Source organism: Aethalodelphis obliquidens, unplaced genomic scaffold, assembly GCF_003676395.1.
Source record: "Aethalodelphis obliquidens isolate GAN/ISIS:26980383/991018 unplaced genomic scaffold, ASM367639v1 scaffold46, whole genome shotgun sequence".
Taxonomy (NCBI): Eukaryota; Metazoa; Chordata; class Mammalia; order Artiodactyla; family Delphinidae; genus Aethalodelphis; species Aethalodelphis obliquidens.
This window is the reverse complement of record NW_020837990.1, coordinates 10,723,583-10,736,156: the sequence shown is the minus strand read 5'-3', so window position 1 is coordinate 10,736,156 and position 12,574 is coordinate 10,723,583. Positions and strand designations below refer to the sequence as shown.

Below are 12,574 nucleotides of genomic sequence, written 5' to 3'. Positions count from 1 at the left end.
CTGGCCTTGCTGAGCTTAGGAACTGGCCTTATGGTGATAATATGGCACTGAACTCTTCTCTAACCTTTGTCAGTTTAATTTACAAAGTTGAATTAACCTTTGATTCTTGCATTTTCTATATTTGACCTATTTTTTTTTCTTTTTATCTATTTTTTTTCTCTGTTTCTGTCTCTTCCTTCTCTTTCCTCCTTCCCCCTCCCTTTCCTGTGTCTGTCGTCACACATATCACCTTGGACGTCACTGGGACATCCCCACTGCCACATTTGTTTTTAAACAACCACATTCTCTCTGGGGACCCATTGCTTGGCACCTGCAGCGACCTTGGGAGGCTCCACCACGTCCTCTACCTTTGTCTCATTGCTTTTCTCTGCAGTGACTCTTCTCTTGCTCTGTTAGGAACTTGAATGCCAAAAAACTAAATTTGCCTAAGAGCCCGGTTCCTATGAGAATGATCAGTGCCCCCTTTGGAAGGATCTGTCAGGACTGCCATGGCCACACCACCAAGCTGTCTGTGCAAGAGGAAGGTTTGGCAATTGGAAAAAGCTGGACCTCCACACTTATTACCCTTCACAGATACTTTTGTGCCACTTCATAAGGAGTTTGCCCCCTTTTTCATAGCAGTATAAAACGTTTGGGAGCTCTTCTCTTTACACCCTCTCTCTCTCTATATATATATATATATTAAAAGAACAACAACAAAAAACCATTACATTAGGCTTACAGAAAAGCTTCTGCACATCTGCTACTGGTTGCATCTCTGGTTCTTACCTGAAAATGTAGCAGAGAAGGATTTCTAAGTACTCTCTAAAGCTTGCATCAGATTGTTAAAATCACCCCGTGTCCCCATTGTAACCCTGTGCTCCTCTGCTGCCCTTCAATAAGTAGTTGGCTTCGCTTGCATTTAAGTGCCCCTGGTAAGCCCGCTGCGATTCACCGGAGCATTTTGCTGGCATGATGGGCAAAGTAAGTCGCCCTGTTGCCCATGCAGCGGAAGAACTCGGATTTGTTGAGTATTTTCTGGGGCTGATCCAACATCCTGGGAGGCGCTTTGGTCCTGGTAGTATAACCAGCACCTGATGCTGGCTCTGTGAACAGGGCCAACCTAGGACATGCCCGGCACCTATGGGCTCTGGAAGGTGCGTGTCTCCCAGTCAGGGTGATACCTGCTGCATGGCTACAGGTCAGCCACAGACCTCGTGTCTTGGCGGGTGTGACCCAACTGTGACCCACATTATCGCATAAGCATCAGTCCCCCAGGTTGGAAGCATCCACTGTGAGCCTGGCGCGAGTCGCGCCCCCTCCCCACACATGCTCAGTAGAGCGCGAGGCAGGGCCAGCCCAGAGTGCCCATAAATTGGAACCCAGCCAGCCTGTCATACTGCCCGAGTGCCCCGACCCCCTGTCGGTCAGTGGTTTCAATGACATTTTGAAAATTCTGGTGGAAGCCAGCTGCCCCTCTGCTGTTGGGGGTAGCCCCCGCCATGCCCAGGAGAGGAGGTGAGGTGTGTTTGTTAAAGTTCCCCGTAGAGACTCGAGTGAATCCTGCTCAGTGGCGTCCGTGTCGAGCTCAGGGGTACCTTTTCCTGAATAAAAACTCCCCCCTCCGTTGTGGTCACATATCATTCCACATATCTCATCTCTGAGCATCTCCACAGAAGTTTGATTTTTGTTCATTTTGGTTTCTTTACTTCTCGGTTCTGTTGTCATTTTTTAATGTCCAACGACGAGCCTTTCTCTTTGGGAATCCAAGTGATCCTGTGGTCTGCGGGGCAGAGCTGCCCGTGGCAGTGGGCGCAGGCCCGTGTCCCCAGCGCTGGTAGTTTAGAGGGTCAGGTACACACACCGGCGGCCACAGGCCACCCAACGGCTCAGCCAGGCAGCGCCTCTCGCCCTGGCCCCGCTGGCCTCCAGCCCCACCGTGAACCTCTCCCCCGGGCTCCCCGATCTCCCGTCCCACCATGGCAGCGGGAGCAGACACGGTTCTTAGGCACAAGGCAGAGTATCAAGGAGAGGCCCATGGTGCCTCCGGGCCCGGCGTAGAATCCCAGGGCCATTAGGAAGGCACAGGAGGGAGACATGGTCCTCACGCAGGTCGCCCATCACTGTCCCCTGACTCCCGGCAGGCTCTTGGTATCATCTTCGGCAGAAGTTGCATATTCATCCAGGAGGGCCCATCTCAGAGGTCTGCCCCACCCTGGTCCCAGTCCCATAGGCAAGGGCCTATGTCTGTGTTTCTGAAGATCTGGCCCAAAGTGTGGGGAGGCCTGACATCCATGACCCTGTCCCCTCAGCTCATTCTGGGCCAGGCAGGCCTCAGCTGAAGCAATGTTGGGGTCATTGCATTGGCCCCATTCGGATAGGCCCGTGGTTTGTAAGGGACGCCCTTTCGGGAGATAGCGTTCAGGCACGCCCGCCCCCACCGGACACTGAGCCACCCTCATGGTGGCTGCAGCCCTCAGCCCCGCCGGGAGCCCCTGAGACAGGCCCTGAAGGAGGGAACGCTCGCTGCCCCGCTCAGCCGCCCTGCCCCCGCGCCCTGTCTCAGTGCTGCCCGATCTCCACACGCCACAGGGCTTCTCTGCTCGTGTTTTGCAATATTTATACGGCAGGTTTGGATCACGTTTTTCTACTAATAAGAATGCTAACATTGTTGTGTAGATAATCAGCGAGGCCTTGATGAAGTTTACACCTTTGCATTATTAAAGGAAATAACAGTTCATGTGAACTCACCAGCGTGTTTGGATTTTATTTGATAGTTGTGTATCCTACAAAGTGCCAAAATCCCTTTGCCTCCACCTCACAGGTACCTGGATTACTTTGATTGCCCCAGAGAGCCCTTTAAATTGGACCCCAAACTCGTAGCTTGCTGAGTGGAGTTCTAGTCAAAGGAATCACTTTCCCTTCCTCATGAGGAGTGATGCAGTTTTCTCAGCTCTCCTAAGAGCTGCTGTGGGTCACTGCCTCCTTGGACTTTCCCCAGCAGACAGGGCGAGGGGAAAGTGCCTTTGCGGAGCCAGAAGGTGGTCACCTTGGGCTCAGGGGCGGCCACCGGAACCACAACTCTGTTGCAAGTTCTCGCGATTGCACGGCTCCCTTAACGACTTCATATCCGAGGCTTCACAGAGTGACGTGGTGACAGAGAGAATCTAAGAGAAAGGTCTCATTGGCAAGCCCTATTCTGTTTATAATCACACTTAGTTGGATGCCTCCTGAAAGCCCCAAGACCAGCCATCTATTCAGCAGATTCCAGGAAGGAACAAGCAGACGAGTGAACCTCAGCTTAATTGTTCCGAGAGGCGGAGGCGGGAGGGGGCACTTCTGCACTGATGTCCCGTGACACAGTGACTCGGGCCCCCTCAACTGCAAGGTGGGAGATGTCTTCCCATTTTGAGGCATTTATGAGCATAGGCACTTGTAGGTCTCAGTCTTGGGCAAGCCAGGTGTTCAGTGCCGACACCTCCCAGACCAGGAACCACAGAGATGTGCAGCCCCAGCTCCATAGCCCTACCGTTCAGCGCAGCTCTAAGCGCAGAGGTTGTGGAAGAACTGCTCCCCAGAAGCACTCTATGTATGCAGGTGTGCAGATGGGGTAGCCAGGAGAGGTCAGGGGAAGGTCATGCAAAGATAGACCCCAAAGTTGTTTTCTTTTCCTTTTGTCAAATGTTAAGCAGGATGCAGGAGATAACCTTTGTCCTTCTAGTTTCCTGGACTAAGCAATTCTGTCGTAGCGACCAAGAGGTAATGAATGTTGGCTTGACTTGGGTACCCTTTCATTTGCATTCTGTGTTTCCTTTATTTACAGTTTTTTGTAAAGGCTCCACACATCCTTCCTCCAGCTTGAGGGGTACCTCACTTCCTCTGGAAGTCTAGACTCTTAATGGTGAACTGGGTGGCCCCTTGGGGATAAGTCTTTTTTCTCTCCATCCATCAAGTACATCAGTTAGGTCAGGGCCACCAGGTAAGACTGCACAGCTCATCCTTGGGTGGGGAGTCATAGGAACAGCTGTTATTCATTGTAATGCAGGCAGAAAACTTAGAAACAGTGGTCCTCAAAGTCTGGGGTGCATGAGAATCGCTGGGGAGCTCCATCAAATCCTGAGCCTCAGCCCCAGAGATTCTGACTTGGTAGAATGGGGGAACCCCAGAATCTGAATTCTTAACAAAGCACCCCAGGAATTCTGCTGCAGGTGGAGAAACATTATGCTGAAAGGTATTTATTTTTCAACTAAAGATAAAATCATAAGAATCAATGAATAAAGATGGGACCTACCAATTGTCTTGCAGGAAAAAGTCCTGCTCGGTACACACTGTGGAGGACATGGACATTAGGGAATCTGTATCCTGTGCTGGGGACTGCAGGACATCTAACATGCAATGACAGGCCCTTAGAGTTGAAGAGGACCTGAAGACATCCTCTATCCTAGGCTCTGCCCAGTGCAGGAACCTCAGCCAGAGCATTATGGTATCCCGGCCAAGGGATTTTCCAGCCTCTTCTTGAATGCCGCTGGCAACAGGGAGCTCTTCCAAGGCAGCTCACGCCACACTTAAATAGCCCTTGTGTGTTAGTTCTGTCTCATGTGAGCTCAAGTTTGCCTCCTACCCCCATAGTTGCCATCCACTAGGGACACTGAATAAGACTGCTTCCTTCTCATGACACACCTTTAAATATTTGGAGACAGTGTTCTCATCTCCAAGGCTAAACACTGTTCCTTTGTTCAACAAATATTCTTTGAACATTTCTTATAAGTTGGGTTGTCCTAGATGCTGGGGAGACAAGAGACAGGGTACCTGCCAGGATATTCTAGAGGGTGGGGCAGCCAGATAAAAGCATGTCAATGAACAGAAAATGACAGATAGTGGTAAGAGGAGCATAAAACAGGGTAATGTGGTAGGTACTGGGTAGAGGTGCCTGAGTAGATAAGAGATCAGGGCAGGGGAGGGGGGAACCTCTGCAAGAAGGTGACATTTGAGCTGAACCTGCAAGAAAGCAAAGAGCCACCACAGGGTGCCGGGGCTGGAGGGTTCCAGGCACTATGACAGGAACGGGCTGGGCGTGGTGAGCAGATAGAATGGAGCTGCTCCCGGCTAGAGCACAGGGATTGGAGGCAGGGCTCAGTGCCCTGAGTTATGATGGTCAGAGGAGTGGGAGAGTCCACAGCACGTGTAACACCTTTTAGACCAAGGGAAAGAATTTGAATTTTATATCAAGTGTGAGAGAAGACCATTGCCCTACCTTCTGTTTTATATCAGTCTCGTTGCCCTCCTGGCCCTTGGAGGTGTTGGCCTTGGCCTTCAGAGCAGTGCAGCCCTCTGATGGATCTGCTGAGCCCAGAGCACAGGTGGATAACGGCTGTTTCTCCCACACCGAGCAGCTTTGCAGTGGTTTGTTTTTCTTCCTTAGAGACCTGACTAGTTCCCTAAAACCGTATTTATGTATAAACCTCAGAACATGGTGTTAGTGCCTTTGAGTCCAAAAATACAGACATTCTTTCCCCACGAAAATACCTTAGGCTCCTTCTGCAGGAAGTAGACACTATTGGGTATGGGTGTCAGGTGGCCTCCAGCCCTGAGTCGTGGGATGGGGAGGAAGCCCAAGGCCGTATTTCTTCCCTGTTCAGGGAAGCAGCTGTGGTATTCTGACCAAGAAGGCCTGCGTGGCTTTCTTTGCTTTTGTGTGTGGATGTGTGAGCGCCACGGGGGAGCAGAGTGGACGGTGTGCTACTGGGGAGAAGACCGGCTCTAGCTGACCGCAGGGACCCATGGCCAGTTTCCTGCTGCCAAAGCCCGGAGACAGAGTGGTCAGAGCTGGGTCCTCTGAGCATGGAGCCCATTGCCAGACTTGGGCCTTCCTGGGGAACAGGCTGTGTCTTCAGTGTGGGTTGAAAGGGACCAGTGGGGGAGCCTGAGGAGGGGCTGGGAAGCAAGAGCAAGGTCCCAAGGAGGCAAAAATATTCAAGATCCTAGGAGGTTCCTCCAGCGCAGGCCCAGCTGAGCCCTGGGTGCCAGGAATTAGGTTGTGAGTGGTCGTCTCTTATGTGCTGGCCAGTGCCTATACACTGAATTGAAGTTAGAAATAAGGGCCATCAGAATAGGACAGCAGTTGAAGGAGCCCCGCCATGCCTGAGCAGGGCCCCTGGGACACACAGAGGGCCTCCCAGGAGCACAAACCACATGGAGACAGAGTGTGTGGCCCATCTCTGTCACCTTGGGTTACCTGTTCTTTCCATTATTTGGCACGTGATGTGGCCAGAGGCCCCTGGGCCTGGCCCAGATTCAGCAAAGGCCCTGTGAGACCCAGGTTGTGTTGGCCACAGTTCCTGCCTCCAGTCAACACGCCTGGGTGACCCAAGTGGGTCCAGAGGACACAGGAAGCTTCAGACAAGGTCTGGTGGTACGATGGGGCTGCCCCTCTGGAACCCTGTCCCCCCAGAAGAAAAATGAAGCAGGGTACCCACTTTTCAGCCTGGGGTCATGTTTTCCACACTGGCTTCCACAGAGCTCTGCATGGGTCCTTGCTTCCCCCAGCACAGCCTTCCGCCTCCCAGATGCTGGTGGGAATCACCAAGCGGGCAGGGGTCCACCGCAGGCACCTAGCACCAATCACGAGGGGGCCCTATGGAGCCGAGCCTGGGGTCCTTCTGTGATACCATCAATAGCCCAGGGCCCCCAGGGGATTCTAGATGGACACCAGGGAGTAAGACACAGAGGTTGAGTCATTCCAGTGAGTCCAGCTGGAGCGGGGATGCCGGGCGCTGCTCAAAGGTGAGAATGTGTGTCCGTCTGTGGTAGGCACGCGTCCTGTGTGAGTGAGCCTGTCGTGCGTGGGTCATCTCTGGGTGAGTCGGCTGGGTTTCTTGAAATCTGATCCAAGCGTGCCTGGCTCCCAGATGGTGAGTATTCCCAGACCTTCCGCCTTGCCCTCTGGGCCTAGCGAGGCCCCCTTATCTCCAGAGTAAGTGGCTTCATTCGTCTCCCTGGTGCAATGAAGAAGGATGGTCCAAAGTCAGGATCCTCTGGAGCGGCTCCTAAAGAGGGGGAAGGAAGCGCGGAGGTTCACGGGGCGTCTTGGTGTGTCTGACGTCACCACAAGCCCAAAGGAAGCCCTGGGAACCCTCTGTCGCCCCATCTGGGACCCTGTCCCTGGCAGCTCCCAGGGCTCATGGGGAGACCAACTGAGTGTGGGTTGAGAGCAGGGATGGAGACACATTGCCCAGTCTCCTCCTGACGTGTGGGTGCCTTGTGCCCTTGTCCCCTGGTCTATGAGAGGAGGCTGCCATCCCTCCCTCTTGAAGAAAGAGACGCTGTTGTCTCAACACCTGGGGGTAGAGAGGCCCCAGGGAAAGTGTCACTCTGAACACAGATGCCACAGCCGTCCCGTGGGCTCTACCCCACCCCCAGGGCTGTTGCTCAGCAGGTCCAGGTCTGCATCTCAGTGTACTAACCAGCACCATCCCTCTCTCCCTCCCCCACAAGCCAACGGCAGCCCCACCTCAGGCCTGAGCACGGGCGCCATCGTGGGCATCCTCGTCGTCACCTTCGTCCTGCTGCTGGTGGCCGTGGATGTCACCTGCTACTTCCTGAACAAGTGTGGCCTGCTCATGTGCATCGCCGTCAACCTGTGCGGAAAAGCCGGGCCTGGAGCCAAGGGCAAGGACATGGAGGAGGGCAAAGCCGCCTTCTCGTGAGTGCAGACCCGCCCGCTGCTGCGGAGCGCTACACTCTGCCCCGGCCTGGGGCCCAGCGAGGGAGCCACCTTAGCTTCCCCATTGGAAACCCCGAGGGGAGCAGAGCATTAGCGAACTGTCTCTCAAAGCATGGTCTTCAGGGGTACCCGTTTAAAAAGCAGACAGCTGGACCCAACCCCACATCTAGAATCGCATAGACGTTTGAAATCCCTCCATAGGTCAAAATGAGGGGAATTGTCAGAGCTAAGCCTGGAGGGGAGCTACCATGGAGGGGTCAGCATTTGAGAGACACACTTGCCTTGCTGCCGTTCATGCATCCATCATTCAACAAATATTTATGGTGCAGCCGCTACAGGCACGGCACCATCCCCAGGCATTAGGGGACAGCAGTGAACAAAGCAGATGAAAGTACCTGTCCTCCTGGAGGACGATCCAGCATCCTCCTGCAGGATGTGCTCCAGCATCTCTGGAGAAACAGATCCTGAGCCAAATAGCAGGAACCTTCACAGACTGTCACTGGGTGGGGCTGAGGTGGAGCGAGGCGAGAAGGGACGGAGCAAGGAAATCAGTTGTTAGCGCCACCCCATGCCAGGCATTGTATATACACACACATACGTCATGTACTTATACATGTATGTACATGCACACACACATGTACACATGTTTTACTCACATATACGTATAGCTATACTTATACATGTATGTACTTATATATACTTATACGTATACACATACATATACATACATCATATACTTACACGTATACATACTTACATATATGTATAGCTATACTTATACATGTATGTACATACATATACACATGCATATACATACATCGTATACTTACACATATACATACTTACATATACGTACACATATACTTATATATACATCATACACTTATCCGTGTTCGTACTTACGTATACATATACACATATGCGTACATACTTACGTGTATACAAATATAGATGACTTGAGCACTGGACTGTGCCAGGCACTGTGCTAAGCACTTTATATCCATTATCTCAGTTAATGTTCGTAACGTCTAGGCAAGGTAGAGACTGTTATCTGCCCCATTCTCCAGGTGAGGAAACGGAGGTATGAGTGAGCAGGTCACACGGCCAGCAAGAGCGGAGGCTGAGATGCCGCACTTGACTCTGGTTCTGGATCCCACCACCCCCCCACCCCAGCCTCGAGCGAGGCACAGGTGCCTGAGCCGTAGCTGGCTTCCCTGGGAGCCCCCTGCATCCCCCAGCTCCCTGGGATGGAACCAGCAGAGCTGTCTCCACAGGAAAGATGAGACCAAGGAACCCATCGTGGAGGTGCGAACTGAGGAGGAACGGACCCCAAACCACGACGGAGGGAAACACACAGAGCCCAACGAGACCACGCCGCTGACGGAGCCCGAGTACGTGGGCGGGGCGGGCTGCCACCTCCTCGGCACAGCCTCACAGCCACCACATCTCCCTGCGCACAGCTCCATGCTTCCCACCCACGGCTCCCCAGCCGAGCATGGCAGGCTAGAATTCTGGAGTGCTGGGCCAGGAATGCCTGACCCCACTCTCTCCCTAGAGAGGAGGCATTCCTGATTCTACCTGGGTGGCTGTGGGTGCCTTAAAGTCTCCGTGCATACATGGGATCCCTAGACGCTGTGCCCAGCTCACACACACATTCTGGAAATGGCTTAAGGAGACAAAACTTCATTGAGAGAGGCTGAGCTTAGCAGATTCTGTTTAGGATTTCCAAGAACTCTAGGGTTTTCTGCCTTCTTCCTAAAAGGGCGAGGGAAGCTGGGGCCCTGGTAAAAACTCCCTGGTTCTCCTGGTCTCGGAAGCCTTGGGGACCCCCAGTCAGAGCCACATCCAGCTGTGATGGTAATGACCACGGGGGTATCGTGGGTCCTGTGGGTTTGAAGGAAATGGAGTTTAATGGAAGCACAAAATCTCTGGCTGGACCACCCACAGCCCTGAGGGACCACGGGGAGGCCTCTTCGTCTCAGGGGCAGGTGGGCCCAGTTCCCCAGGGACCTAGGTATGACGCCTGCGGTGGTGGACGCTGAGCTCCAGCTGGCCTCTCCCTGAGTCGAGATGCAGGCAGGGGTCCGAAAGGGCCGCCAGGGCTGCAGGGAAGGGAGCCCGTGCAGATCGGGAGGGGAGTCAGCAGGGAGGAAGGTGACAGGCCCTGTTAGACTGCCGAGTTCTCTGTTGTCTCCTGTGTCCTCTTCTGCCCGCCTGGGCGTGTGCTTCCTCTGACGTCCTCCTCTCTCTGTGGGCCTGTGTCCATGCCTGTGCGTCCCCGCATGCCAGCCCCCGGCCCCCGCCTTGGCCTCCGCCCTTCCCGGCTTCTCTGTCCGTCTCAGCTTCATCGTCTATCTCTTCTACTTCCTGTCCTCCCCACAGGCTGCCTGCTGACACCACAGCCACTGTTGAGGACATGCTGCCTTCTGTCACCACCGTCACCGCTAACTCTGACACTATCACCGAAACCTTTGCCACTGCTCAGAACAGCCCCACCAGTGAGACCACCACCCTCACCTCCAGTATCGCCCCCGTGGCCACGGCCACCCCTGATTCAAACTCTGTGCCCGCCGGCCAGGCCACCCCTTCCAAGGGGCCCGGCGTCGCCGCCACCTCCCCGCCCCCAGCCTCAGCCCCCAAGGTCGCCCCCCTCGTTGACCTGAGCGACCCCCCGACCTCAGCCCCCGCCGCCAGCAACCTGTCCTCTAGCGTCCTGGCAAACCAGGGGGGCGTGCTCAGCCCCAGCGCCCCTGCCAGTGCGGGCGAGGCCCCCAAGGCCCCTCCGGCCAGCAAGCCGGTCCCCTCCCCGGCCGGGGCAGCCGGTCCCCTAGCAGTGGCACCGACGACCCCCACCCCAGAAGTCCCCCAGGCCAAGCAGGAGGCTCCCGGCACCAAAGGTCCGGACCCTGAGCCCACCCAGCCCGGCGCCGCGAAGAGCCCAGCCGAGGCAGCCAGGGCCCTCGCCAGCCCGAAGAGCGAGGCGGCCTCCATCAGCACCACAAACCCTGCCCAGGGCGAGGACTTTAAAATGGACGAAGGGAACTTCAAGACCCCAGATATTGACCTTGCAAAGGATGTTTTTGCAGCCCTGGGCTCTCCTGCTCCTGCCGCTGGGGCCAGTGGACAAGCCCCTGAGCTTGCTCCTTCCACTGCCGACGGCTCTGTTCCTCCTGCACCAGCCAAGACCGAGTACGGCCTCTCTCTGTCCATTGTCGTCGGGTGGTGTCCCGTGGTGGTGGTGTGCGTTTGTGCTGTGTCCTCCCTGTTAGATGTGTCTTCAGCCTACTCCAGAGCTTCTCGGAGGCGACTGTCAGCCAGGGGCTGGGCCGAGGCAGAGAGTGGGGACAGGCAGCAGGCCCGGCAGGCAGCCGCCTGCTGACTAATTAGGTCACGTTAATTAGGTTTTATCCTTATCGTCCTAGCAGTGGCGTCTGTTGCCCCTGGAGGAGCCTTTGCATTCGGGCCACTGATGAGCGTAGCTTGGGAAGTGAGCTAAGGAGGTCAAGGTGCCCTGATCGGCGACACTGGGACCCACAGACAGCGTGTCATCCAGGGCAAGACCGAGTCCCCACCAGAATGGCACGGGTATTCGGGAAGTAAAGAGGCAGACCCTGAGGCTCGTGTGGGGAGAGGATCTGTGTGGTCTAGAAGGCCCTGTCACACTCCAACCGACACACCTACCCACCCACCCTTGCTTCTCCTGCCCTTGAGGGACTGGGAAGACGCAGAGCTCCCAAGCACTGAATGACTGCTGGGTCTTCCAAGTTCGAGGCCAGGTCCTTCAGCTTACAGGTTTCTTCAGTGTGAGGCCAAAATGCAGGGGCACCAGCTGGGGCTGGGGTCTGAGTCTGCTCTGGTGTGTGCTTAAGCCAGATTCTCACTCTTGGGACTGAGTCAGACAGAGGTTTTTATAGAGGCTCCTGTGGCTGCCCCCAGATAAGCAGAGGTGCTGCCCCCAAGAGCAGCAAGGGGACCCTCCCCAGGAGCCCCGAATCTGTCAGAAAATAAAAGGACAGCCCCGCCCACCCAGCTCCCCTGCAGCCCGGCAGCCCACTCTGGCCTCTCACCAGACTCCCATGGAAAGCTGCCTCAGTAACAAAGAGCATTTTCTTACCCTGCCCTGGCAAGCCATAGAGGCCTCACCAGGAAAGGCAGAGCACAGAGGGGTGGGGGTGAGGACAGGCAAGCGCAGGTGGTTTGCAGAGGGCCCCCTGGGATCAGTACCAGGGAGCCCAACATACATGATTTATACCAAGCTGGGCTGCTGCAGCCATGCAGCGTGAGGAAAAGCCTGCACCTGCTGCACTTGCACCAGCCCAGGTAAAGCTGGAGCCCCTGGCCTCAGATTAGGGCCGGAAGGGCTCCTTCCGCTGATTCAGTGGCTCTCTACTTTGGCTGCAAGTTAGAACCACTTGGGTGCTTTTAAAAGTCACCACATTCATAGCACTTAAATCAGGATTTCTGGGGACACGGCCCAGGCATCAGTGATTTTTAGAGACTCCAGGTGATCCTGACGTGCAGCTGAGTTTGGAGACCAGTGCTCTAACTGGAGCCCCCTTTGAGGAACTGGCCAGAGGGTGCGTTACTGCAGACCGTGGTCTCAGTGCTGTTTTCCTGTTTCTCCACAGGAAGGGTCCTGTAGAAGCAAAGCCGGAGTGCCAGGAGACAGAAACGAAGCCAGCGCCAGCCGAAGTCAAGACGGTCCCCAACGATGCCACACAAACAAAGGAGAACGAGAGTAAAGCATGATGGGTGACGAGACACCAGCAAAGATCAAAATTAAAAGTGACACAACAGCTTCACCAGAGCATCTCCAATATCTCATACACACACACACACACACACACACACACACACACACACACACACACA

The 12,574-nt window shown here is 54.8% G+C and overlaps 1 protein-coding gene across 12 annotated transcripts in view; it reads left to right on the top strand.

The window, feature by feature from the left end:
• Positions 1 to 12,507, top strand: part of NCAM1 (neural cell adhesion molecule 1) — a 317,279-nt gene extending 304,772 nt beyond the window's left edge. For 4 of the 12 annotated variants that reach the window (XM_027082289.1, XM_027082288.1, XM_027082287.1 and 1 more), the window contains 3 exons: positions 7,474 to 7,681; positions 8,977 to 9,093; positions 12,331 to 12,507. In XM_027082289.1, coding sequence (XP_026938090.1) covers positions 7,474 to 7,681; positions 8,977 to 9,093; positions 12,331 to 12,451 — 446 coding nt within the window. In that variant the 3' untranslated portion in view covers positions 12,452 to 12,507. The other 8 variants (XM_027082291.1, XM_027082293.1, XM_027082292.1 and 5 more) reach the window with 5 other exon arrangements.
• Positions 12,508 to 12,574: the final 67 nt, after the last annotated feature.